Below are 23,021 nucleotides of genomic sequence, written 5' to 3' on the forward strand. Positions count from 1 at the left end.
GAGAGAGAGAGAGAGAGAGAGAGAGAGAGAGAGAGAGAGATTTTAAAGCACCTAATGTTTTAGTAAGCTAAACTTTCAAAACTATCTAGTCTAACTTCCTGGCTCTTTCTGGCTCTCTCTCTCTCTCTCTCTCTCTCTCTATATATATATATATATATATATATATATGTTCTCATGTATATACTCATATATAAATGAAAAATAAAAATGAGACTTGGAATGATGGAGTCACTTTGCCACACAGCTGACAGCTGGTGAGTAGCAGGGCTAAGCCATATCGTAGTCTCATCTTTTCACTACTTTGTCACTATAAAGAGTGGATCTCAACTGATAGAGATTTTGCCTCTCGGGACATTTAGCAATGCCTGGAAAGATTTTTGGTTGTCACAACTAGATTTGCTACTGGTAACTAGTAAGTGGGGGCTGGAGATACTGCTGAACACCTTATATCACACAGGACAGCCTCATATGACAAAGCATTATCAGGTCCAAAGGTCAACAGTGCTGAGTTTGAGAAATCATTCCAAGAAGCTGAGTACATCCTACTGTTAATGACCAAAGAAAGAACAGTTAACCATTTACTGCTGCTCAATTAAAATCTAATGACTAAATTTTTAATCCGAATTATGTCAACTACATCTGATTATTTAAAAAGCAAATATTTATTTCTAGGCCAGCTTTTAATAATCAGATATTCCCAAGGAAAGTTCCTAAAATGTTCAGCCTAACAAAGATAATGTCACAGTTTTTATTAGAAGCTTAAGTCATGTGTTTAACTGTTTTGGTCAGAGCCTAAGTAGTGGGTGCCAAAACAAGACCACAACCATCAAGCTACCAGGTTGACAGGTAGAAACATAAGTTACACCATCAGACTGGAGCATGCCTGAGTTTGCTTTCTGTTCATATTTACAATATAAAAATCGATTTTAGATTATTTTGTAGATGTTATAGTTAGGTCAACATAACTTCTTTTAAAAATAAGTATTGGTAATGATAGCTTTAATTCATTCAGGTGTTAGTTACTCTTTTAGCACTTTATATCCATTATTTCAACTGTCAGAATCTTTCTACAGGCTACATCTGTTTTACAAATACATGAACCGAGGCTTAGAGATGTAACTCTCTGAGAACAAACAACTGAGGTTTGAACTCAGATCTGTCTGTTATCAAGATCTCTTTCTTTTTCTGCATCTTAGATATTGTAGATTAGATTTATTTTTCTAATTTTTTTAAGTTTTCCTTTAGTAGACAAAATATAAATATAGTTTTGTGTTATAGCTTAGACATTTTCATAAAAGTGCATATTCTGTTTATAAAGAAACTTTGGACATTGAGAGGCAATTATTCCTATTTTTAAAATAGTAAGTGAGGAAAATAATATTTTCTATAATGCTGCACCCTTTGTCATTTGGACTTATGTGACTGGTATATGTGGGCACACACAGGTTTGTTTAATAAGAGATGCTGGCTGCACAGCTGGTCTCCTGATTAAGAAAGAGTGCATTTGGAACATCACAACTGTACTCTGTGTGTTCATGAATGCACAGTTGTAATATGTGATTTCAAATCACCTAGCACAGTTCAATCAAAACCAAAATTGGCTTCCTTGCAAAAAATTTTCAGTTACTGATACAGCAACATGTTGTTTTAGAGTAATTTTATGAATATTGTTAAGTCATTAAAAATGCAGCAGTTAAGAGTTTTAAACTACAGCTGAATTCAAATAGTTACTAAAGTCCACAGAAAATTATTTGTCTAACTTGATTGGTATTACTATATTTTAAAAAGTTTGTCAGTGACAGGCAAATAAAGAACTAATATTGCCACTATTAATTCTTCAATTTATACAAGTGGAATAAAAAACAATGTTATAATTTTAAAATGACTATACACTTATTCAATATTTTGATAGTATATCTTTCTAATTTACTTTATAATATATTATGTCCAATTCTGAAACATTATTTTAATTTTTTCAGTGCTTTCATTAGACATCCATCTATCTATCCATCCATCCAGCCAGCCAGCCATTTATCCATTTACTGTTTCATTAAATGATGAGACTAAGATATGGCTTAGCTCTGCTACTAACCAGCTGTCAGCTTTGTGGTCTTATTCATTAATTTACTTGATTTGGTTTTTGCAAAATGTTCAAATACAAATACAACATTACCTCCTTAAGAAATTCATAGCTTTTTTGAGAAAACAGACAGTTAAGTCAGTCCACCAGTATAGCTTTTGGCGGCAGCGTTAACTTTTTCTGTGGGAATAAGGAACTGCCTCACAGAGATGGTGAGAGATAGACATAAAATTGGGTAAAGGTTGTTGTAGGGGTTTTCAATTTCATGATTTCTTCTGGACCTCCCAATAAGGTGATAAGAATCTAGAGTAAATCAGTTTTGATTCATATTTATTCCCTATCGTTTCTCCAGCTAGATACTATTACAATCTTCCATTGACCTCTAGCTCCCACTCTAATAAATAAGGACATCGGAGAAACCTGATGACAGTGGCTTCACTGGATTAATTTCTCTTTTCCTCCCATCACTGAAAGCTCTCATGAGATTGAGCAAAGCTCAGAGTTTTTCTGCTGTTCTGAATGTGTGGCTTGCATCTGAACCATGACTTCAGGAGCTTATTATCATTTAAGAATAGCTTCCCCATCTCCAGCCTCCTTGTCTTGTTCAAGGAATGAAAAAGGAGAAAGAAGTCAATGGACTGGTATCAGAAATACAACTTTTCTAAGACCATTAGGTGTCCACTTACGTTTAACTGGCAAAACCGTGACACATAGCCAAGTATATTTGAATAGGAGACTTGGTAACACAGGCTTCAAAAAAATTGACCACATTGTTGCACCAAACAAATATATGTATTTGTTTTGTAGGGAGGAAGGGGAGAAAGGATACTGGGTAGGTAAATATCAGAACCCACAGGGAGGAGGTACTATATAGAATGAAACTGAAATCCACTAAAAATAATAGCCTTCATTGATGTGTGCTGAGTACCTCAAGAGATTATGAACTTGCCAAGAAATTTAGGAAAAGTCAAGGCTGAATTTTCTCATCTATTTTTCATATGCCCCCAAGTGATTGTTATATGATATGGGGTGTTAGGATAATGGAGGTGTGTGTGCACAGGGGTATTATAACCATGGTGTCAGTGTACCCTTTGAAAGTAGGATGGAGACCCTAGATAACTTTGTTTCTGATTCTGAGAGGTCCCATGCTATCAATGAGCAAATAATTTGTGAGCCAAACTTGGCACTAAGGATGTAGTAGGACACCTTCTCCACTTTCTGACCCTCATGGATTTGGGCTGTGTGGGGGAAAAAAGAGCCTTCACCTGAGAAAGCTGCAAGTAAGACAATGCCCTCTATGTGTAGTCAGATTTTACTGGTTGGTAATTTGTAAACTTGCCAGCAAAAAAAAAAAAAAAAAAATGTTGTGGTAAGACAAAATAATCCAAAGATGTGGAAGGAGATAAAGTGGAGAGGTTTCAGGTATTAATCACAGATGGATTATTAAATCCGAATGGTGAAGATTAAGAATTTAGGAATTACAAATAGGTTTCTAGATTGAGAGACCGGATAGGTGGTAATGTATTTATTTAAGATTGAGATTACAGGATACAGTAGAGGCTTTGGAAGAAACATAAGAGCTTTGGTGATTGGAGATTTTTGAAAGATTTAAATAGCTCCTAGTGAATATTTCATTAGACTTTTGGAAATACAGATCTGAATCTTTAGAAACTACTAAGGAAAGGCCATCTATATTTCAGAATTATATGTCTATTAGTTTACTAGGGCTGCTGTAACAAATATCACAAACTTGTGGCTTAAAACAATTGATCTCAAAGTTCTGAAGTACAGAAGTCCAAAATCAAGCTGTCAGCAGGTAATAATCTTTCTGAAAACCCCAAGGGAGAATCCTTATTTGATTCTTCCTAATTCTGGTGCTTGTTAGCAATCCCTGGTTGGTAGACATATCACTCCAATCTTTGTCTCTTTCTCTCCCACAGCATTCTCCCACGTGTGTTTTGTCTAAATTTCCCTCTTCCTATAAGGATACCAGTCCTTGAATTATGCCCCCATCCCATCCAGGATGGCTTCAGTGTAATTTGATTACATCTTCAAAGGCCATATTTCCAAATAATCATCTTCATAGGTACAAGGAGTTAGGATTTCAACATGTCTTCTTAGAAGACACAGTTCAACTCACCAAATATGTGTGGCAAAAGCAGCCTCAAAAACAGATGTGCTCACCTAGACAGAAATGTGAAATAAGAATAGGACCAGTAATGGTCTCTTGAAGGTGTTTCATCATTGAAAGGAGAGGAAAGTAATAAGGGAGGAGACGAAAATATAATATGGTCAGAAAGATGAAAAATAATCCAGAAAAGTTGTGTTTTAGAAATCAAGAGCAGCAAATGTATTAAAAGGAGGGAGTTGACAAAAATATTAAAAAAACCTTCAGAGACTTCAATTCCATAAGTACCAGAAATAGGCTACTGTATCTTGTTAAGGATAGAGCAGAAGAAGGCTGGGAGCAGAGAGACAGTTTAAGAGGCTGAGAGACACTGCAGAGATCTAGAAAGATCATGACAGTTGCCTGAGCCAGAGCAGTGGCATTGGGAAAAGAAGACTGAGCAAATTATTGAAGTACAATCAAAAGAAACTAGTGCTGGATTTTACATAGAGTAGAAGAAGGAGTCAAAGGTGACTTCCAGGATTTTCCTTGGCAAACTGTAATACTGGGTTGACATTTATACAGAAAACACGGAAGGTCCGTGGAGAGATGATGATTTTAGTTTAGACAAGCTGATGCCATATCTGTGTCATTTTCTAGTTGAGGGGTATAGTGTGCTGATGAATATGAGTGTTGAAGATTCAGACAGTTATTGGGTCTAAAAGTAGATATGGGAGTCATCTAAAAAGAAAGATGGTAATTGAAAGTATGAGGATGGGTGATATTATCCAGAGGGAGAATATATAGATTTATATGTAGATTTATCTAAGACATACCTGACTCACACCAAAGGATGGATGGAGGATGAGACATCATCAAAGAGGGAGGGGAGAGGCAGCAAAAGAGGTCAAAAGGAAAACCAGGAGAGTGCTGTGCCAAGACAAGAGATGTCTTCGTATGGGCAGGGTTGTGAACATTATGAAAGGCTGCGTAGGTGTCAAATAGAAGAAGGATTGAGATGAGTTTGAAAAATTAAAAATAAATAGAACATTTATGGGCGTGTGTGTGTGTGTGTGTGTGTGTGTGTGTGTGTGTGTGTGTGTCACTTTGATGCATTAAAAGCAGGTGGATGCAAGACTCAATAAAATTCTTGGCTGGAGAACACTTTCAATCATTTGCCCATGATGGAAAGAATGGTACCTGAATGTGAAAATGACGGAATTGAAAGTTAATTAAAATACATGAAATTGACTAAAGAATATATGGTGTTTAACATCTCAGGAGGAAAATCTAGACAAGAGGGAAAATTCAAAGATAGAGGAGAGAGAATCATGATTAAGTTTAGCTTGAATGGGTTAGTTGGCTTGATACAGGAAGATGGCCACCTTTTCCATTGCACCAGGAAATAAGAGGGAGAAGAATGTTAAGTAGAGATAGATGATAACACCATAATAAGCCTCCAAATTAGAGAATGGTGAAATATAAAATAATTTGAAGTCATTTCTTGCCTAAATTTCAAATGTTGTTTTTGTGCTACTTATGAGGAGCAAGTTGATCCTGTTACCCTTTTGACTTTTGCTTTTTTATTTTGGACCTTTTGTGCTGCTAGTTTTGACCAGAGAAGCTCTCTTTTATGTGATCTGTCACCCCCGCCCCCCAACCTTCATCAAAACACTTCCTGACAGCTGAATCATGTCACTGGAAAGGTACTTCATTTTCTTTTTCCCCAGGGAATGGGGCCAGAGAGGTTTCACTGGGCACCCCAGAGACTACAGATCACAATTCCTGCCAGTGTGGCTGCAATCAAGGGTTTTAACATACAGTTCTTGCTTCATGATTTGTATATGCAAATCTTTTATTAAAGATGATTTCTTTTGCTTTTTTTGCAATCTAATGCAAATTAGATTGGACAAATATTTTCTATTGTTCCTATGATCTGCAATACAATTTCCCTTTACATATTTTGCAGATAGGTACTTTCTAGATATTTTTTTTTTTGCTTTCTTATTTTAGTTTTTTTCTATTATTATTATAAGTTATACTGTGATGAAGCCATGGGTGTCTTTTTCCTTTTCATCCACAGTACAGGTTTCAAATTCTTGTATGGAAAGCTTTGAATAACCATACTTAGAGAACATTAAAATGATTTTATTTTGGTTGGCTCAATTATGATCCGAAGAGGGAGTTGTGGTAGTGGTTTCGATAAAACTTCACAACCAATGGGAATCTTTTTTGAGTTTGTGTGGAGTGCCCTTAATGCTGGAAAAAATCCTGTTGGCTAGGACTCCAGAACTGTACAGATGAGAAAAGGATGCAGGAAATTCTGTTGTTTACACATGTGGCTGCAACTGAGACACTGGAGCAGCCCAGCAAGCCCAGAGGGTAAGAGTGTTTAATAACCTTGTGGTTTTCTATTTAACTTCTATATTTTCCTTCTGGGGCAGAGCATGTGTTGTTCTCAGAGCAAAGACAGTTGCTTACAAGATGCAGAGCAAAACTACTGTACAGCTGGGAAGCAGAAGGATTTTGGAGTTTCTTTTTAAAGTGATTTCTTCCTTTCCCCTTTAATTTTTCCACTGTGGTGTTATTATCCTGACAATTTGTCATACATTTCCTGTATTTAAAAAAATAACTGTATACTAAGCAAAACTCAGGTAAGAATTTCAACTCTACATTTAGACAGTAATAGAATATGTTGATATTAAAATCTGTTTTGCAGTTCCAAATGAATATGAATTAGTCATTGTGTTTGAAGTAATCTATATTCTTAACAGTAAAAAAGTAAAATTGTTATGGAAACCCTCCTATCTATACCTCACGTACTTTGAGTTCTTTTCATTTGTTGAGTCTTCATGCCAAATTCCTCTCTTCATTAATGGAAAAATGTACTTCACACTTACCATCATTATTGATTTCTTTATGTTACCTGCAGAGTGTGGAGCAGATAGGGACACAGAATATAGTAGTAAAATCCTGTGCATAATACTAAAATTGATGTTTAGCTATATAGAAATAAGTTATAAAACTGAAAAAAAAATCTCTGGATGCCATTCAGAAGCATTTGCTTATGTTTTCTGCAAAGATAAATTATCAATTAAATGACAAGTGTATATATTTATTAACTATAAATGTAAGACAGATTCTTCAAAAAATATAATTAGAGATATGTCATAACATAGGCATAAAAATACATACAATATTTATTGATAGTCTTATTTACATCAATACAAGTTTTTCTGTTTTCTAAAATAATGTGAATGTGTTTTTACTAATCATTTTTGTGAGAAAGGTTGTTATTATAACTTTTCAGTAAATATTCTCTTGTTGGTAAAATATGTTATTGTCAATAAGTATTTTTATATATCAAGTAAATATTTTTGAATTCTATTTTGTATTTTCACAAAAGCAATACATTAGAAATAAATATTTATAAGTTAGTGATAAAATATTTGTGTAGGTTTTGTGTGACTTATTTGAATGTATTCAGAAAGATGCTTTATGTAAATTGATTTATTTTTCAAAAACCTATATGTTCTTATGAAATCATAAATTATTTCATTGTCTCTCTTTTGCATCCTTCATACGTTGTCATTGGATTCAATAATTGCTTGATCACTGGGACATAGTTTCTGGGCTTTACTAGGGATATGTCCTCATAATAATTTATGAGTGTTCTATCTAATTATTAAAGCCACAAAACAACGGCTGTAATTCTTTAAATACAAAAAAATGATTTCAGGTCATCATCTCTCTTATGCTGATATTACAAGACCAGTAGAATTCTGCCACAATGCCAAAATATGTTGAAATTTCCTTTGTAGCAGAAATATCAGTCCTAAAATGATGCCAGAGGCTTTAACAAGTTCAACTTTTTGAGCTGAATCTTGAAAAATTAGCAGAACTTGGATAGGTGCTGAAAGCAGGAAGAATACTGTACTTTGTACAAGTAATTGGCATAAAGGGTTTGAACACAAATTAGCATATACACAAAAGAATGGTGAGTAATTCATCTGATTGGAGCAGAAAAAAATACACCTTTGTGAGTAGCATACATTGTACTCAACACAGAGCAGGGAAAATTTATAGAGCATCTTAAGATTCATACAGAAAAATTTGCTGTTTATATATCATACAATGGGGCAATTGCATGTTTCTGAAAAGAGATAGAGTATCTGTGCCTCTTTTCATCATGGTTACCATCATCATCATCATCATTTTGCAACGCATAATAGCATTTTCTGTGTGCAAAATGATATACATACTCATCTACAATTTTGACATCTACAATTTGACACATTATTTTCATTTTGCACATGAAGGAACCTGATGTTCAGAAATGTTCAATGATTTGCTTAAAGGCACAGAAAAAGATAGTGAGGGAACCAGAATTTCAAATCATGTCTTTCTGGCTCCAGAGCTATTTTCCACTATGTTATGCTGGTATTCTAGGAATGTGAATCTGGCAGAAATCAAGCAGAATGGTTTGAAATGGACGTTGGGATTATGGGGTGCGGGGAGGAGGCAACGAGACAACAGTCCAAAGACCCATTTTAATATTCTATAAATCCAAACCAATCACCATTCTATCAGTTGGGTCATGCTTTTCCTTTGGGAATTGAGAGAAGAGACTTAAACTGCAAATAAGGGATAATTTTTACATTTAAATTAGCTGCTTTCATATTCAACACTTAGGCTTTTCTCTCTCTTACATTTTCTTAAATGTACTCAGAGAAGATACCTTTTGCATTCTCAGAGAAAATTTTATCACTGATTTGCATTGAATATTACTTATTCACAAATGAGATGTGTAAGGTGACCAGGAAAGATACTGGGGACGCATCGATTTTCCTTTTTATTTTTGATATGTAATATCAGTGAACACTCAGCAACCAAATACTCTTAAAACTATGGAATGACCAAGATGTTATCAAATAAAGGCATTTTATAAGTTTTATTTCAATGGGAAAAATGCATATATAAAATTTATGTTGTAACAAATAGTATAAAATACAGTATATTCACAGTAAAAAGGAATAGAACTTATTTATTAACATGTTTTTCTTCATATATCCACCTTAAGCACATTATTTTACTTCTTCTCAAAGAAGAACTAGTATCTGGAATAGCATTCATTTTCTTCTTTTCTTTCAATGAAATAAAAAATATAGCTTATTTCATAAAAATGAGTTTTTTTGATTAATGTATATATGATGGTATCATTTTATAAACATACTCTCTACTATTTTAGAAGCATACTATCATTTAAGTAGGCTTTATTGAAGGAGCATCTTTCTTCCATACACAAAAACAGATGAGTATTTTTGAAATGCAAAGATTTGGTCACTGACCTTGACATTTTACTTTTTACAAGCCTAGGCTGAATTCTATGAACATATTCCATAGAAGGCATTTGTATAACTAGTACGCCATCCTAGATTGAGTGTGAGCTTGAGAGCTTGATTGTGAAAAGGAAAACTAGATATTGTTTTGGAGGTTGTGCTCAAGACCACTTAACTGTAGTCATAGCTTTGCAAAGAATTGTTAACATTATTATATAGTTAAATATTATCTGAGTTGATTTATATTTAATGATGTTTCCTAAAAGAATTGCTGTTGTGTGTAGTAAAGATATAAAAATACTTGGTGTTATAATTTTGATGGAAGGATTTTTTGGTAGCTAAAGAAAGAGGCGTCCTTAGTATAGAGAAAAAACCATATGCTCACTGCAGAATTTATAAATGTATCTTATCATAGTGTCTGTTTTAAATTTGTAGAACTAAAGCTTCCAAAAATAAAAGTGGGATTTTTTAGTCATTGACTTGAGAGCATAGGTTTCTAAGCTGCAGTAAACATTTGGAAATATAACACAGGTAAAGAGACAATAGTTCCATGAAGAAAAACCTGTAGCAACTTTAGATTCACTTTCATTTGGAAATAGTTTTGAGAGTGTTCAATACGGTCTTTACTTTTCTCCCTTAGTGAATTTAAGATTATGAAGGCATTAGGTAAAAAGTTAAATTTAAGATGTCTGCAAAAGATAAAATAGTCTTATTATTCAGCCTATATCTGTGAATCGTCTATCCTTTGTTGCATAAAGGGTTTTGAACAAGGGTTTCTTTGGATGAGAAGAAAACATATTTCACAACAAAGCATGAAAATTATAGGTGCTCAGTGGGATTATAACATTTGGTAGCACAGGAAAAAATAGAAAGATGTGGAAGTGCCATAATTCATTGGTGTTTCATATAATTCTAGAAGGTTCTGTTTATAATCTGTTCCTAATTCAGAGCTAGAATAATCCCACGGATTGTCCTGAGGGTTCAGGTGAGCTTTGTTCTAACTTTGTTTTGAAATAACTTTACAGGTATAGTCAATGGTGGGAAGGAGTTCGGTCAGAGCAATTGTTTAGAGTCCCTGCATTCTTATTTTTGATAGTGCCCAGGCTTCTTCATTCTTTTGGTAATAATAAAACTTAAGTTATAGAATATAAGGTTGCATGGATTAAAATCATGGATGTTGCAATTATGTCATGCTACAAATGGCCTCTAAAAGTGTTAATGCTACATGAATTTACCTGCTGTTTTTTACATTTTTTGTGTGGAAGTAAATAAATGTGACCTGATAATGCAGATTAATGGGAGAAATTCCAGTACTCATGTATTAGAACTAGGAGGGCTATCTCAGATACAGATACAGAAAGCCAGGGCCTAAGTGTAGGTACTGACCACAAAGCTCTGCTCTTGGACCTCACGTGGTACATTCATTGTCTATGATTGGCAGTCATTTTCTATTCTGTGGCTCTAAGTTTCTTTCCTATTATTGAGTAGGGTGTTTATCTGAATTAATGTAAATGACACATTTGAGAAACATAGATCTTTATCCAAAACAATATCAGAAGTAGAAACAGTACAGAACAAACTCTACATCCTATCTGCTGAGTCTTTTGAAACCCCTTGGTTCTCTTATCTTCTGAAAGGGATACATGTGCTTTTTTCTACCAAATATCCTATCCACTTTCCGCACTGTTTCAAAAATATTTCTGGAAAAATAAGTGTAAATCTTCATTTTTTATAGAAAGAGATAATCACCATAAGTATATTTGTGCATTATTTAGGTACTTGAAAGAATAAAATTGCTGATAGCAATTAAAGTGGTGTGATTGGAGTTAACCTCACTTAGAACTGTTTCTTTAGTAATTGTAAAACTCTATAAGCTTTTCATCTTCAAAAGAACCTTCTTTAGAGGAGACTAACTTATTTAGTGGAACTTGTCATGCTTGCCTTTTGGGAGAAAAGGAATAGTTCTAAGTCATTCTATTTTAGATTTATCCATTTAATAATAAATGTCCATCATTTCTCAGACACTGTTCTAGCAATGGAAATAGGTGAATAAAAGTAAAATCTCCTTCTTTTCATCAAGCATAAAAGCAGTAGAATCCATATATTCTCTATAAATATATATTAAGTCATGATAAGTACTATGAAAAAAGAAAATAAAATTCAGGCTAAAAGAGAATAGAATATGCATGCACTTTTGATATGACTAGGAAATGTTCCTTCTGTTAGAGTGAAGGAAGTAATGAGGAATCTTGGCAGAAGAGAGGTATAGGCAAAGGAAATCACATGTGCTAAAGTCTTAAGTCAGAAGAATGTTTGTCCCTTCAAGGAGTGGCCAGATGGCCAGCAGCTGCTGGGAACAAACAAGGCAACGAGGCACAGGCAGAGGCAACTTTGGTAGGAAGTACACCCAGCTTAAGCCTCAAGAGATTAGGGTGGTACAAAAGTAATTGCGGTTTTTGCCATTACTTTCTTTTTTTTTTTCTTTCTTTTTTTTTTTTTGTTTCTTGGTTTTGGTTTTTGCCATTACTTTCAATGGCAAAATCGTAATTACATGTTCACCAACCTGATATTAGTTTACTTTTAAAAGGCCTTTTCATACTCCTACTCTAGGAGCCTCAGGTTGGGAAATCATGAGTCCTGATGAAGAGCTTGGAGTGGTTTATGTTTAGATCATGAGAACATCATAAACTACAAGCACTTTGTTCTGAGTTTGACAGGCAGCCATTGGAATATTGGGATCCTAGAAATACTGTGACGTAAGTGGAGTGTTCAAAGCATCACTCGGCTGTGCTGCAGAGAATAGGTTGGAGTAGGGAAAAGGTAGAAGTGGGGAGGCCAGATACAATACAGTAGTCCAGGCAAGAGACAGGGTGGTTTGGAGGAGGCATTAGAGATGGAGTTTTTGAAATTATGGATGTACTGTAGTTCACATTTCCTGCCAGAACTGATGGAGTTTCCAACAGTGATGTGCAGTGTGAAAAAATAAAGGAATCAAGGATAACCCGTAAGTTTTGTCTGTAAAACCGGAAGAGTGAAATGTGCATTTGTTGACATAGGGAGGACTGTGGAGGAGCAGGTTTAGATGTGAGGGGAGTTCAAGTGTTTGTTTTTAAACATGTGAAATCTGAGATGCTGATTAGATATCCTTAGCTATGTTAAGTGGGCAGCTGGACACATGAGCCCAGAGATAAAGGAACATCTCAGGCCAGACATATAAATGTTAGGAAATTTCAGAAAATTAATGGATTTGAAGGCAAACGCCTGGATACTTTCACCCAGTGCAATTGCCCCAGCCTGAAGACTCAGGGCTGGAGTGCTTCCACAGTCAGAGGTGTGAGGCTGAGACAAAATGTGGGGCAGCAACCAGGGAGTAGGAGGAGAACCACTAGAGAGGATGCCCTCAGAAGCCAGGAAGGTGAAAGATGAAATGGACAAGTACATACAGTGCTTCTGATTGGTCAAGTAAAACAGGAATTTCAGGCCTGGAATTGACCATTAGATTTGCAATGTAGAAGTCACTGATTGTGTTTTTGTGGAGAGCTAGAGTCAAAAATGATACTGTGACTTTAAGAGAAAATGAGATAAATTAAAATGTATTTTAAATAATTTTTATTTTAAAAAATGCCAAAGAAATGTTGTATGGCTGCTGGGTGGGGATCAAAAAATCTTTTTTTTTTTTTTCAGATTGTTGGTATTACAGCAAGTGCATTTGCTAATGGGAATAATCTAATCTAGAGAGAGGTACAAACTGATTAAACAGGAGAGAGAGGAGTATATTTGAGGAAGCCATGTCATTGAGTGTATTAGAGGAAACTAGATAGAGCGTACAAATGTATCTAATTTACTCTAATCTACTCAAGGACATGTGGAAGTTTGTCCTTAAGAAGATGGAGCGATTCTCTATAGAAACAGACAGAATAACATATGGGTAGCCATTAGACACGCAGGTATGAAGGAACCAGAGGATGGCAATTGTCATAATTACTTTTCTAAGTGAAATAGAAAAAATAATAAAAACACAAACTCAGCAGATATGGAAGAGCTGAAGAAGATAGGAAAATTTTGAAGACAGAAAATTTATGGGAATTATTCAGTAGAATGTTTGTGAATTAATCAGGGAAATAGATTAATTTCCCTGTGGTAGAGTTGGCTTGACAATATTAAAGGCCCATATGAGGTTCAGAGTCAAGAAATTGAAGTGAGACCAGATAGGAAAGGGTGTGTTTCTCAAAGCATGATCAGGTATGTAGGTGCAGACATGGAGCAGGAAGACAGCTGTAAATCACTGACATTAGAATTTTCTTAGCAAGTAAGGTTGAGAGAATGCCAGCCTTGCTCAGAGCAATTTGTTAAAATTGGAGCACAGAATAGGGAGGACAGAGTACGTGTCAGGAAGAGAGAAAAAGTAATAGAATCAATTGATAAGAGGCCACAGTTGGGTCAAAGAAGGGAGTTATAGGGAAATAGTAGACAGTAATCAGAGAGGTGCTTATCATTGTTATGCTAGTATGGTAATGGGATCTCAGTGCATAACAAGCCAGGAGGTGGGTAAGGTCAAATAATTGGAATTAATAGGAACTGAGAGGTGGGAATATTGTAAGGTCACTATATGTGAAATATTTTGGACATTAACATTTTTTGTCCCTGAAAACATATTCAACTTATCCTAACCTATTAACATAATGGGTTTCATTAGATAAATGTTAATATCCGTTCCCATGCCAAGACGCTACACTGTAGTCAGTAATCTCACTTCACTTTTCTCTCTGTTTCATTTTGATGGGTCCTACAGACTGTATTAAATAAAAATCTTCAGACAGGGATCAAATCAAGATAAGAAAGTCTTCAGCAGTCTTCCCACACCATAGCAGCCAGATGGCATGCAAGCCTGGAAGCTAAGCAGGGTCTGGCCTGGATGGGGCTTCGATGGGGGAACGCCTAGGGGACCACCTGGGGGTTTGAGGGGTGTCTAGAGGCTTTGGCTTCCCCATCATTTCCTTCTCTCTCCTGCTTGTGGCGATGCTTCCCAACTGCCTCCTGACCCTTTGGCTCTCTATTTGGGTGGCCAAGGTGGGTGGATCATGAGGTCAGGAGTTCCAGAGCAGCCTGGCTAACACAATGAAACCCCATCTTTAAAAAAAAAAAAATCTTCAAATACAGCAAATTATAAGCCCGTCATTTTTAGGTATTTATTATTTTATCAAAATTTTGGATAAAAATAAAATAAAATTATATTAATAATGTTAAGAAAACATGAATTAATATTATTCTTAGGTTTTGATTTACAATATAACTGCTATTTTAACAATTATATACAGTTTTTAATTTAATAAGTATTTTTCCCATGCTGGCTAAACAGCTTTAAATATATTTTAATGGGATTTCTCAAAGCTTAGATGAGAATGTTCAGCAAATATACCCAATTTTTCAAATGATATTCATTTTATTTTTGCATGACTCTTGCAACATCACGTCTTCTGTATTATGTGGCCATGTGGCGGAGAATGAAAATGTCACATTCACTTATATTTGAATAGCAGCCATAGCTACTTTGGTGTGCATTTTTATTATCAGTAGAATATGTTTTTCAAGCATATATTTGCAGGTAATATTATTAATAATTATCTTAATTTCCTATATTTAGGAAACCTGTATGTGTTAGAAACAGAAATATTGCCAAAACATCCTGAATGTGTTTGAAAGAAATCAGAACACAATTTTCTATTTCTGTAAAATTCTCTGTGAAAAAGAAAAGTTCTTAAACTTTTTGGATGCTCTACAGCTATTTTGTCTAATAGGAATATAATTCAAGCAACATTTACAATTTAAAGTAGTTACATTTAGAAAGTTAAAAAATGAGCATGTGAAATTAATTTTAATAACATATTTGATTTAATCCAGTCTTTCGAAAATATCATTTCAAAATGTAATTAGTGTGAAATTATTAATGAGATAGTTTACATTTTTACGTTTCATGCTGTGTTTAATTCTCACCGAATATCACAATTCAGGTGACCCTCATTTCAAGTGTTCAGTAACTACATCTGATAGGTGACTACCATATTAGCACAGGTTTAACACTCCAGAATACAAATAGTTAAAAAATACCTTCATAGCAACCATAGAATATATTTCAGACATTATATTTATCTCCTTGTTGAAAGTGGGAACACATATGAATTTGAATGAGCTTATCGAGGAAGAGACTTTATCTCAGGCTTTCTGAACCAGTGCTCTCTGGGTTCTGCAGTAGCTTTTACGTTACCATATTTACATGCTTATGTTAATTTGATACTGAGAAGTATGTAAGATATAGTGGCCTCTAGAAACAACTGGGACCAATGTATTCTCTGCTTGCTGTAATTTAAGAAAATCTTACTAATTTAAGAAAATAGGTGTGAAAATCAGACAATGATAAGAATGATAAAACTCAATTTAGGAGCCTACACAATTCTTAGTACTTTTTTCTTTTTTATATAAATTAAATGAAATGTATAGATCTGGGAAATCATGAGATATTTAAGAAAAATGAGTAAAAGTAGAGTTTTTGAGGAAGATTTAAGATATGGCTTTACAGGAATTACTTGGGAAAGAGTTGAAGAAAATATTTATATGATTGGGAGGCAAAGTAAAAACCAAGCAAGCTTTCAGAAATGTAAGAGTTTAATCTGGTTTTCAACTCTTTGCAGCTTTCCTTGCACATGGCAACTATTTTCTGTTTCAGGGACTGGAAAGTCAGATCTTTTGAGAAATATAAACATTGATTATTCACTTCCTGTTATTTTGACATCTTTAATCCAATTTCTTTATTTGTCTTTACTAAGATAAACAACTATGCCAAATGAAGGAAACAAATGAAAACGGATCCCTGATCAATTAGCAGTTGTGTTAAAGACTGTTTTGTAGTTAAAGAGCGTTTTTCTTTATTGCTACCTTCTCCTATTTCAAAGGATGAAAACCAGAAATATCAACACCTAAAAAAAGATGACTGCAGAGTTGGGGGCCTCTAACAAGAGATGATTGCAGAGTTGGGGAGCTCTATGTCTGAAGAAATTACTAATTTATTTTGGCTAAATGGAGAAAGTAAGGGCAGGGATGAACGTTTAGCATTTAAACAACTAATCTTTAAATCAAAAGCTAACATTTTTTTTTAGGATTCCATGTCTTTTCCTTCTTAAGATTACAAACTAATCTATAAGTTTCATATTAAAGATGTAACTTTGCCAGGGAAATCAGCATTTTGAATCTCACTGTTACGAGAAGTAGCTTACATATTGCACAACCATTCTGTTTTGTTTTTCAAGTAACACCTCTATAATTGGATTACTTGTTTATTATTAAATGAAGATGGAAAGAATTAGAATAAAACATATGATGGATATTATTTTTATCTTAGAAGAGTTCATAGAAATATACTCATTCTTTAAATCACATTACAGTGGCCAAGACAAAGAAGTCAGCATTTTTTCAATATATTACTAGCTGCTGTTCCTAAAATTTTTGGTGATATACATGCATACATTAATATTTCTCTTCATTGCATAATGAAATAGCATCTGGTTTTCCATTCATTTCATTGTTATTTCATTGCTTTTACTACACATTTTTATTTCAGTTTTTCTGAAGATTATGGTGCTTTTTGGCAATAGAAAATGGTTTGATGCCTTTATAGTACAGTATACTAACGAATATTTTATTTACATACAAAATCACTTTTATGTGTTGTTTTTTTTTAATTATGTCATAGGAAGTATATGTTCTGAAACTTATGCTATTTTTATTCAGAGGTAAGTAGCCTTGTGATTTCAAAATAGATTAATCATGTATTTTAAGAAAAAGCATAGCTATGAAACTTGGGAAGTTTCATGTTCACTAATAATTTTGTTTTCTCAACATCCTTTGCAATTATATTAGTAAAAGCATATAATTCAAGGACTAAATCCGACCTGCAGTAATTTGGCGTGTTCACAAATGTAATTGAGCTTCTATAATATTGTGCTTTGAACACGTTGCCATAGGTGGATGGAGGCAGCTGGCTTTCCTGTCCCAAATATTTCGAGAAATTTTAGAAAGTAAAGTTTACTCACAGCCAAGAATTCCCTGTTTCCATAAAGGAGGAAGAATTGACCATATAAATATTTATATTTGGGAGATAATTCAGGAATATTGGATAAACTCTAAAAACACGGTTTAAGTTTGTGTTACAGTTTGTGTTATAGGCTATGGAATTCAATTTTTTTCCAGTTTTTGATGTGCATGAAAGCATATTGATAATTAGGATGTTCAAAGCAATTTGTTTTTAATCACTCAATGCAATTTTAGTCCTATTAAAATGTTAACATCTAAATAACTTGTAATAAATGAATTTTTGGAAAATTTTGATACCTACATAATTTTTAAAAATACATAATCATTTCCATAAGTCAGATTTTACATATAATCAAAAGTAAGTCTTCATGGGGGCGAACATTTACATTTATTGATTCACTGGTGTATCTTCAATACCTAGAATTTTATGGCTGGAACATAGTGGAGATTTGATAAATATTTGTCCAATGAATAAATTCAAGGTTCAAAAACTAAGAAATGTTTATTCTTACTCTGCTTTAACCACTTGCAGGAATGAGTAGATATCATATATACAGGTGTGTATGTTTTTAATAAAATGGTCATTAAAATACATTGTTTTACGTGCATTTGCTTGTGTGTCTCTTGCTTTGCTTTTATTTCACATGAGTTACTGAAATGTTTTTAAAACTCAAACTTGGATGACAATAGAAGTAAAGCCAAATGAAAATAGACTTTAAAAATCCTAACATTATTTTACTACTTCTTGTTTTTCATTATGTGTAATTTAATTTGTATAAGGAATTTTTATTCAAATTTGTACTTAGAGATAGATCTGAAAGTGTTAATTTTAAATAGAATGCATCTATACAATGGATGCTGTTTTAAAACATACAACAAACAAAACCTAATAACACGAAAAAATTTGGAAAGAGGTAGTAACCAGTTGTCTTACACAAATTCAATTTTTAAATAGATTTTAGACTTGTCTATTTTATTAACCAAACAAATTATTTATAAATGTCACTGAAAAACTTCATATAATAGACAATTGTTTGCATATACAAACTCAGCAGGTGATAAGCCCTGTTCAGACATAGCAGATATCACACATATGATTTATATCTGATTAAAATGAAAATACAACAAGAAACCAACGTAATAATTTACAATATCATTAGAAAAAAATTCAGGAAAAATTTTTTCCCTATCTGCCTTAATCTAGAAAATAATATTGCTGTTATTAGCTTATCTTATTCTGCATCACTTTTGAATAATTTCTGAGTGCTGTTGACTCTTGGGTAATTGTAAACTTAGTGCTATTTTTCCCCACATGTTGGATTCTCTAGAATAGTCATTTTTAGAGAGACTCTTTTGAAAAATTTTCTTAATTAAGAAGACACTATAAAACAATATAGAGCCTTCATGCAAACTTTGAAGAAAACAGTTTCTTTTCTGTGTTAACAAAAAGCTTAAGAGGCCGGGTGCGGTGGCTCATACCTGTAATCCCAGCAGTTTGTGAGGCGGGCAGACTACTTGAGGTCAGGAGTTTGAGACCAGCCTGGCCAACATGGCACAGCCCCATCTCTACTGAAAATACTAAATTAGCCCAGCATGGTGGCGTGTGCCTGTAATTCCAGCTACTCAGGAGGCTAAGGCAGGAGAATCACTTGAACCTGGGAAGGCAGCAGTGAGCTGAGATTGTGCCATGGCACTCAAGCCTGAGCAAGAAGACTAAAACTCCATCTCAAAAACAAAAAGCAAAAGAAAGAGAACAATTTGGACAGGAAGAAAGGGTTTTAAGAAAGAGGGAGTTTTTTTTTTTTTAAACAAGATAGGCAAAGTAATGAAGAGATTGAAAGGAAGAAGTCTTTCTGGAAGGGGGAGCAGGGTGAGATAGCAGGAATGACAGGTGAGGATCTTGAGGTTGAGTGAAGCACAGAGGACTGCAGGCTGCCTCTCAGAGGTAGGGAGAAAAGCTGAACCTGGAAGGGGTAACCTCCTAAGCCAGAAGAGACAAATATTGAGCTAAGACAAATATTTAGCTCAAATATTGAGCTAAAACATTTTCACTTAAAGGAGAAAATAGCTCGGTCACTGAATGTGGTACCTTTCACACTATGCATCTGGAAAAAAGTATAAGATTCTCCTACCAATACTGATTGAAATAAAACTGTATAAGAACTAATATACTTGAAGTGTTAGATTTTTACCATTACTAATCAGTGCCTAATCTTTTCTTGTTAAACAGTCTATTGTTAAAATAAGGAGCTTGGTAAAGCTGTACATCATGGTTGGGCTTACAGAAAACAAAAGCTGTTTTTCATATTTCCCTTAGGAGGATTAAACATTTTTACAAGAAAATATTTTTGAATAATTTTATTTAAAAATAGATTCAAAATTCATGTTGCATTAAAGTATCCAATAGCTTTCATTCCACTTTATAAAAAGTGATAAAAGTTTAAAATGTACTTTGTGATAAAACTTAATTCTCAACTAAGTACTCTATTTCAGAAGAAATTTTCCATTTAATTCCTTGACCATGGTAATCATTTAGAAATTGTGGCTACATATGATTATTGAATTATGGTCATTACAAAGCAATAGAAACCAACTTTCATGTCATAGTTCACTTTAAGTAATAGAAAAGCATTTTAAAGAACAAAATAGCAAATTTGAATAGCCCCTCTAGAGTTTAGAGGGGCTAAATGCCTCTGTAGCAGAAGGTATGTCTTTCAGATGTTGAGGGTAGGTTGATATTTTTGAATAAATCAAGAGGAGACAAAAACACAAAGTGGCAGGAAAATAAATCATGACCCTAGTGAATATTCAAGCATTTCCTATGTTAAAAATGTGAACATACATATTTTAGTTCAAGCTGGTGCTTCAATAATTTTTTGTGCAAGAAACATTCCTTCTGAAGAATAAAAATGTAGAAATTAAGTACTGACATTCTACAGAAGTTGAATAATTTTACTAATCCAAGCCAAAAAGCCCAGCTAGCCTGAGAAGGGGGATATCTAGGTATCCAGGCAGAGGAAATGTGGAGATGGAGAGAAGATAAGGGGAGAAGAGGGAAGGGGAGGTCAGAAAAGAGGAGACCAGGAGAGAGAAGGGGAAGGGTGGTGATATGGTTTGGCTCTGTGTCCCCAACCAAATCTCATATCGAATTGTAATCTTCATGTGTTGCAGGAGTGGCCTGGTTGGAGGTGATTGAATCATGGGAGTGAACTTCCCCCTTCCTGTTCTTGTGATAGAGTTCTCAAGAGATCTGGTTGTTTGATAAATGTAAGGTGCTTCACCCTTCTCTTTGTATCCTGCTTCCCATAGTAAGATGTTCTTGCTTTCCCTTTGTCTTCTGTGATGATTGTACATTTCCTGAGGCCTCCCCAGCCATATGGAAATGTGGGTCAATTAAACCTATTTTTTTCATAAATTACCCAGTCTCAGGTAGTTCTTTATAGCAGTGTGAGAACAAACTATTACAGGAGGACAGAGAGATGAGAGGATAGAAGGATATGGGAGAGGAGAGAAGGGGAGAGGGAGGGATGGGAGGCAAGAGGAGGAGGAATTAGAGGAAGAAGAGCCAGGAAACAGGAGGCCACAGGAGGGAATGGAAGGGGAAAAGAGGGGAGAGGAGGCCAACACAGAGGAGGAGAAGGGATGCCAGGAGAATGGAGCCCAGGGGAAGGGAGACCAGGAGGTAAGGCTTGCTTATCTATGAGAAGGACCTTAAACCTAATCCTGAAAATTCATGGAAGAGCAATTGGAAACATTTCAACAAAGATGAAGTCAAATTAAAACATAAAAATATACCTTTAGTTGTTGAGTATAGAACCATTTTGAAAAGCAGAGAAGTTGGAAATCTATTTCAGTAATCTAAGAATGATATGATAGTATTTGGAGTAAAGTGGAAGAGATGGAGAAATGTGAATGTAATAAAAAATTTTTAGAAGTTAAAATGAGCAAGGCTTTATAATTGACTGGATATAGATGATGATGAAGAATGATTAGTAAGGGAAGTCTTAAATCTCTGGCTTACACAAACTGAAAGGATAGCGGTGACTTTTATTAGTAGGAAAAAATTAGGAAAGTGGAATCAGTTTTCTATAGAATGAGATGTATAAAAGGCTTTCCCTAAACTCCTTGAAACAGCAAAATTTATGCTTTGTTTTTAGAAAACAGAACAACTATTTACTCTAATTTCTAGGAAAGAGGAGAGAAACATTTCTTCAATCTTTTTTTGAATTGGAGGAATTTTCTAGCTGTACAAATTATTGTTTTGAAATTAATCACTTTTTTCCTAGACTTTTCTCTTAGAGGATTTGAACACTGTTAGCCAGAAATATTTATTCAATTTAGAGCATCTCTCTCAATAAATCAGCCACTTAAATAAAAATAATTGGTTTCATCAAGAAACAATATGAAGAAAACTGGGTAATTAACATTTCTTCCTTCATAGAAACATTATTATAGGACTTTGGACAAGAAATGCGGGTTAGTTCTTCATTCATTGGTCAGTTACATTCAGACATTAACTAACACCATCATGTATAATCATATTATTTTCAAAGTATAATTAAAGATTAAATTATAGCGATTTTCTATATTGAAACATTTCTTTTTTTTTTTTTTTTTTTTTTTTTTTGAGATGGAGTTTCGCTCTTGTTACCCAGGCTGGAGTGCAATGGCGCGATCTCGGCTCACCGCAAGCTCCGCCTCCTGGGTTCAGGCAATTCTCCTGCCTCAGCCTCCTGAGTAGCTGGGATTACAGGCACACACCACCATGCCCAGCTAATTTTTTGTATTTTTAGTAGAGACGGGGTTTCACCATGTTGACCAGGATGGTCTCGATCTCTTGACCTCGTGATCCACCCGCCTCGGCCTCCCAAAGTGCTGGGATTACAGGCTTGAGCCACCGCGCCCGGCTGAAACATTTCTTTTGATTTACTAAACGTTTCTAAAAACAGGGCAATAAATGATAAGGTGAATGTCATATTACAGAAGCTACTTTCTTAATGTTTAGAAATGATATCAATAAGAATATCTGTGTTTTAAAAAATGTAAGTAGTCCCAGAAGTGTTTTAAGTATGAATAATAGCAATGAGCATGTTTCCTAGCATATTCCATCTGCAATGAAAACAAGCTGAAAAGAAAAAAAAATCCAATGTATTTATATTTAAAGGACAAACATGAACTTCAATAAGGAAAATGAATACTCCAGAAATATTAGAATAGATTTTTTTCTTCCGATACACACCTATTTCACTGGCAAAGTTTTTGATCCACTAGTATTTGCCAGCAAAAATTATTTTCAATGCAAGACTGTCTTGCATTGTAACCTAAGGAGTTCTTTATTATTCTGTATTAAAGCAGGATATTATAATATTTCTTGTAAGTTTATATAATCATACACCAATAAGCATGC

At 34.3% G+C, this 23,021-nt stretch overlaps 1 protein-coding gene across 9 annotated transcripts in view; it reads left to right on the forward strand.

Annotated features, from left to right (window-relative positions):
- Positions 1-23,021, forward strand: part of CCDC102B (coiled-coil domain containing 102B) — a 391,327-nt gene that overhangs the window by 70,752 nt on the left and 297,554 nt on the right. For 2 of the 9 annotated variants that reach the window (XM_032293717.1, XM_032293719.1), the window contains exon 1: positions 6,227-6,569. The exons of 3 other annotated variants lie outside the window; for them this stretch is intronic. Coding sequence is in view for 3 of the 6 variants with exons in the window: in XM_032293720.1 (XP_032149611.1) it covers positions 6,672-6,731 (60 nt within the window). In the remaining 3 variants the exon portion in view is untranslated. 4 more of the 9 variants (XM_032293713.1, XM_032293712.1, XM_032293720.1 and 1 more) reach the window with 3 other exon arrangements.

This window comes from Sapajus apella, unplaced genomic scaffold (assembly GCF_009761245.1).
Source record: "Sapajus apella isolate SASKATOON/1434 unplaced genomic scaffold, GSC_monkey_1.0 scaffold30, whole genome shotgun sequence".
In the NCBI taxonomy this organism is placed as follows: Eukaryota; Metazoa; Chordata; class Mammalia; order Primates; family Cebidae; genus Sapajus; species Sapajus apella.